The sequence below is a fragment of the Triturus cristatus genome, chromosome 4_1 (genome assembly GCF_964204655.1).
Source record: "Triturus cristatus chromosome 4_1, aTriCri1.1, whole genome shotgun sequence".
In the NCBI taxonomy this organism is placed as follows: Eukaryota; Metazoa; Chordata; class Amphibia; order Caudata; family Salamandridae; genus Triturus; species Triturus cristatus.
This window is the reverse complement of record NC_140585.1, coordinates 216,026,494-216,032,493: the sequence shown is the minus strand read 5'-3', so window position 1 is coordinate 216,032,493 and position 6,000 is coordinate 216,026,494. Positions and strand designations below refer to the sequence as shown.

The 6,000-nt window shown below is 39.8% G+C and overlaps 1 protein-coding gene across 1 annotated transcript; it reads left to right on the top strand.

Moving 5' to 3' along the window:
- The first annotated feature begins 1,994 nt into the window (after window positions 1-1,994).
- LOC146854096 (olfactory receptor 5I1-like) lies at window positions 1,995-4,874 on the top strand. The gene is made up of 2 exons (XM_085651011.1): window positions 1,995-2,907; window positions 4,837-4,874. The coding sequence occupies exons 1-2, from the start codon at window positions 1,995-1,997 to the stop codon at window positions 4,872-4,874; spliced, it is 951 nt and encodes a 316-aa protein (XP_085507137.1).
- Window positions 4,875-6,000: the final 1,126 nt, after the last annotated feature.

Sequence of the window (6,000 nt, the reverse complement as noted above, 5' to 3'; positions counted from 1 at the left end):
TTCCAGTCCATAGAAACTGTCTTCCACGAGCACCCGTAGACAATAATATTTCTTTCAGATCTTGTATTTTCAATGATATGACCATGAAGGCCCTGATTTTATAATAAAAATAGAGCTTTGGACTATACCATTTCCAGCTGAAAGGCAATATTTATTTCCATGTGTTCCCAGACCTGGCTTGTCATGCAGTTCGGTGCTAACTTTCCCTCCATGTTAAAGAACAGTGTATATTTCAGCACCCGGGCTAATGTGCTGCATAGCTAAATACATATAAGGTCCCAAAGGCGAGACCGATTGCATTGCAAAAGCTTGTTAATATACATCAACCTGCCTGAGGGCTCAATAGGCCAACTGGGGGGTGACATATTTATTAAAAGGCGAGGTATGAACTTTGTCATTAATTAATTTAAACATCAAAGTCGATTTAGCAGTTTAAATCTGATCTGCCAGTCTGCAGTGGCAGGCTGGAAGACAAATTTTACTTTGCCACACTCATGGTGTCACAATAAGTGTTGCACCCATGAGGGACATCTGAACTTACATTACATGGGTACCCATGGTACCATATACTTGGGACTTATAAGTAAGTTGACTAATGCCAATTGAGTAGAAGCCGATCAAGCATACACTGTTCAAGGGTCAGAGCACTGGTACTGGGGACTGGTTAGAAGGCCTCAGTGCAATCTCAGAGTCTAACAATCAGCAGTATCTGTCCAGCACTTTGAAGGTGATCATGCAAAAGACTAATTTCCCCACATAGCCCTTAATAGCAAATCGCCCTCAACTCCCTTGGCGGGAGAAGGCAGAAGATACACTTATTTTGCCTTCTAGAGCTTCAGTGGTGAAGTGCATGGGGATATTGCATCGCTATTCCAATCCTGATCCTAAATTACTAATAATGTTGGCATCAGTAATTTCAGGAGATTGATAACAATGCTCTATTCTGTTTTTCTCATTAAGGGTTTGCTGAGGCATTACAAGGTGAATTGAGTCTACTGCACGAAAATCCTGATGTAATTCCACATTTCTTGCCCAATTTACACCACACAATTTGAACAGTATTCAAACCTTAACTGACATTATCGCTTTGGCCAGAAAAATAATGGGTTAATCTTAGAAAGGGGGGTCTCTCAACTTGTTGATTTCTTTTGTGGTGACCTTACCCAAGTTTTCAAAGAAACATCTGGAGAACCTGGAAATATTTTGAGTCAGTGTGGTGTTCATATTCACTTTGCAGACTGGTGTCATCTTTCAGGAGCCCCATAATAGACTGAGTTATTTTTCAATTTGAAAGCCCTGTGTAATGGGACAGGATCCAAAGAGCACTAAAGAAAACAACCATAAAGTTAGATCATGTCCTTACAAGCTAAGTAGATTTGTTTATGTTTCTGATTCCCCACAGGGGAAGTAAAGCCCCCGTAGGGCAGAACATTATTGTTTAAGTCTTGTGGGAAGAGCTTTTCTGGCCAAATATATGTTGCCATATCTGGGGACATGATTAATTCAATCTTTTCCTTTCACTCTTCTAACTCCAAAGCAATAGAGATACATAAAGCAAGTGATAACAAAGAAAAATATAAAGGCACAAGCAGAGAGGACAGAACAAAGAGGTTCAGTAAGAAACCACACAGTAAAAAGAGGAACTTAGAAAAAAACTAAAGAAAGAATTGATGAAGAGCAATTCATGAACATCGATACATTGCATTATTGCTGGAATGAATGGATCCTTTAATTCATCCTCTATATGATTGGGGACTTATGTGCATCAGTATTTAGCATATTCAGCCAAATATCAACACCTGCTCTATCTATGAGAATGACAGATTGGCAGAGGAAGAACAAGAAATAGACAGAGAGGGGCAGAAAATTACTCATTCTTGCATATTCAAAGTGATGAAGTTCTAAATCTACACATTCCTCCCTATTTAAATTGTGCATTTCCCAATTTGTTGTTTGCCTTCATGTTTTGCTTTTCTCTCCAAATAAATTAACAGATGAAAGTTGGAAACCAGACATCAGTAACCGAATTTCTTTTGCTGGGATTCACGGATCGACTTGAGATCCAGATTCTGCTCTTTTCTCTTTTCTTCCTTCTCTACTTTTGCACTCTGCTGGGGAATCTTGGCATAATCCTGCTGATACATATCGACCACCATCTCCACACATCTATGTACTATTTACTTAGCAACCTGTCTTTTTTGGACCTCTGCTATTCTTCTTCTGTGGCCCCCAAAACAATGTCCAACTTACTGGTGGAGAGGAAAACTATCTCTTTCGTTGGCTGTGCTGCACAGCTCTTCTCCTTTGCTGCCTTCTGCACAACAGAGGTCTATATTCTTGCGGCCATGGCGTTTGACCGCTATATTGCTATCTGTCTCCCACTGCTCTATGCTACCATCATGAAGAAGAGTTTTTGCCATCAACTAGTTGTGGGGTCCTATACTATTAGCTTCTTGCAATCTCTTATAGTCACAGTCAGCATTTTCCGGCTGGAGTTTTGTCGTTCCAATCTGATCAGTCATTTCTTTTGTGATGTTCCACCTTTGCTGAAGTTGTCCTGTTCTGACTCCACCTTCATTGAGATCCTGATATACACACTTGGAGGATTTGCTGAAATGGCCTCACTATGTATCATCATTGTCTCCTATGTCTACATCATCTCTACCATCTTGAAGATTCCCTCTATAAAAGGGAGGAAGAAGACCTTCTCCACCTGTGCTTCTCACTTTACAGTTGTTACCTTGTTTTATGGTACAGTGATTTTTATGTATTTCCGGCCTTCTAGCTACTCAAAGGGACAGGAGAGAGTAGTCTCTGTAATATACACAATGTTGATTCCCATGTCAAACCCATTGATCTACAGCCTGAGAAACAAGGAAGTCAAGCACGCTTTTTTAAAAGCAATTCATTTCTCAATGGAATCCCAGTAGCAATTTCAATTGGACTTTTGTGAGTGGTTTTTACCGAATCTATTTGATATTCACCATGTTTTAGATTTTAAAATATTTATGACAAGCAGAAAAATCAACAACAATCCTTTAGGTTAAGTGAATAACATTTATTACCAATACACATCAGTTATAGGGTCCAAGTCTAGAATTTTCCGAGGCATAGCTCTGTAGTTGCTGAAAGACCCATATGAACCCGGCAAACTGGAAAGCCACATGCCACCCAGCAGCTGTGCCTTCATAATTCCGCTTTTAGAGTTGCAATAACAAATGCAAGTTTTATTTGCATTTTTCAGCTCAATACATGTTCTGTTGTAAAGAATAGTGCACACCGAATTAAACATTAAAACATAAAATAATTTAAAATGTAACAAACATCATTTTGTTACAAAGTTAGAGCACAACTCCCACAACTGTGGACATGTTTTGACAAGTAATGAGATTATTGCAATTAATTAACAGTTGCACCACATTCCTAGTGACTATAACATTCTGTATTTTAAACAAGGGGAAGATCCATCTTTTCCATAAGGCTAATTGCCCAGTACACAGGGTAAATATGAGTGCTGGCCTCATTATCCAATAAACAAATGCAACACTTCAGATCCCAAAAGGAACATTTTTTCAAGCCTTTAAATGTATTTATCAAATTATATTTATTAAAACGTTATTCAATGTATAAGCCTGGTGTTGGGACATAGACACATTTTGAAATAATGTTTCAATGTAAGAAACACTAAATTATCTCACAGAGGTTGTCCAAGCTTCAGTTCATTAAGTATAGCATTTAGAGTAAATCTTTATTCAGTTTAAAAAGAAACCATAAAGATACACATGTACATTTTACAAATTTAGTAAAGAATTTAATTTACAGGCCCTGGGTATATATAGTATCCTGTGCTAGGGACTTACAAGGAATTTTGCCAATCAGATGTAGGCCAAGATTACCATGCTGAAAGGAGAGATCTCAGATTAGTTTAGTGACTTTGAGTGTTTACCCTGACAAGAAGTGTTCTTGTTCCTTGAGATGGACAGTCACCCACACCAAATGTTATGCAATTTATTACAGTACACTATAAATTCATGATATGTTCAGCCTTTTCAACTAGGTCATACCCTCAAACAAGACCAAACTGACCAGGTGCCCCATTGTGAATTTGTCGGAAAGGGTACTCCACCATAAATGTGGTGGAGTATCCTGTCTGTCAAATTGGCGGTCCACCTGTCCTATTGTGAGTTGGGTAAACCATCATGCTTCTAATGGCAATGTTCCTGCTGACTCCACTATTGAAAAAATTGCAGAAACTGCCTGACAGCCTGTTTGGGGACAACAGGGAACACCTGGTGGGCTTCAGAAGAACAAAATATTAATGACTACATAACCCTGGAGACATCTGTTAAGGCGTTGGAGCGATTAGTATTTTGTTTTTTAAATCAAATCTGAGGTTTTTGTACTATGGTGGCCATTCACCAAACTTTCAGTGCATTCACAGGAACTGCTCCTTTGAAGGCTCAGAGATCACAGGAGGGCTGGAGTCACTTCAAAATATTGTAAGCAGGAGTCCGACCAGGGTGACAGAGGTAATGGCCACTGCCACCCTGATAAATGGTGGCCCACTCATTCTATTTAAAATCAGGTCCCGAGTAATAATCACAGGTGGCGTTCCCAAAGACGCATCTCCTACCCTCACAATTCTACTCACTTTAGAGCTTAAGAGCTTAAGAGCCTGTCTAAAAAATTGAAAATAATTCTTTATTTGCTTGCTAATCATCATACAGCGTGGTTCTGTCGGGTATTTCTTATTGGTAAACTTAATCTTACATATATTTAAACATTCGTATCTCAAACGCCTGAACAAAAGATACAATTTGGTGAACAATAAAACACGTGACTCAAAATCTACTGTTTCGTTTTATCTGAATTAAATCATTCATATATTCAAGGCTGTCAATACAAGGTGAACTTTACAAGTGGTGGGTGATAAAGTGACATGTGTGCTCAGTGTACATTGGTGTTCAATTTATACAGAGTGATTAAAATATATACATGTGGGGGGTAGGCCAGATAATTATGAACATCCAATGACTCTGCTGGAAAATAATTATTTTATAGTATGCAGAGCCTTGGTCAATCTGGACCTGGCAAGATCGTCGACGTTTCAAACCAAGGTAAGCTACATTAGGTAGTCAAAGTGGGCTTCCGCCTGCGAGTCGTTCACCAACATAGAATTCTCCTTTGTTACTCTAAATCGCCTGGGTTCCCTCTGATACTACCTCTAGGCTTCGCAAGATGATTGCCTCACCAGGATTGACTCCGTGCATAGTGGGCTGTCACTGCCCTATCCCCGTTCTGTCCTGATGTGGACCCACTTTGACTACCTAATGGAGCTTACCTTGGGTTGAAACGTCGACGATCTTGCCAGGTCCAGATTGACCAAGGCTCTGCATACTATAAAATTATTATTTTGCAGCAGAGTCATTGGATATTCATAATTATCTGGCCTACCCCCCACATCTATATATTTTAATCACTCTATATAAATTGCACACCACTGTACACTGAGCACACATGTCACTTTATCACCCACCACTTGTAAAGTTCACCTTGTATTCACAGCCTTGAATATATGAATGATTTAATTCAGATTAGAACATTGGAATGTTGGGAGCTCCATTGAAAACAATGGAGAGCTCCGGGCTTATAATGGCTGGTATAAGCCCGGAGCACCAACATTCCAATTTGTCTTTGTTCACAGCTCTGGCTGTGAACAAAGACTTCAGGGAGCCTGAGGGGATTTGAATCCCCTCGCGCTCCCTGAAGGCTTTGTTTTGTTAGAACATTCTGCCCTCTAGTGGCAGAATGTTCTAATAGCCTTATAGCTCTTCGTAGCAGGGCTATACCGGCTTTTAAAGTCCCTCTGCTTTGTTAAAGTCCCTCGCCTTCGGCTCGGGCCTTTAACGCTGCAGCGGGCCTTTAACAGCCGGTATAGCCCGCTACGGCGGGCTATAAGGCTATATTAAACGAAACAGTAGACAGCAATTTTGAGTCACG

Bases quoted from the DNA above. Each gene is read 5' to 3' on its own strand.
- LOC146854096 (XM_085651011.1), top strand. From the start codon at position 1,995: ATGAAAGTTGGAAACCAGACATCAGTAACCGAATTTCTTTTGCTGGGA. The intron at 2,908-4,836 runs ATTTCTCAATGG...ACAATAAAACAC, and splicing joins CGCTTTTTTAAAAGCAATTC to GTGACTCAAAATCTACTGTT.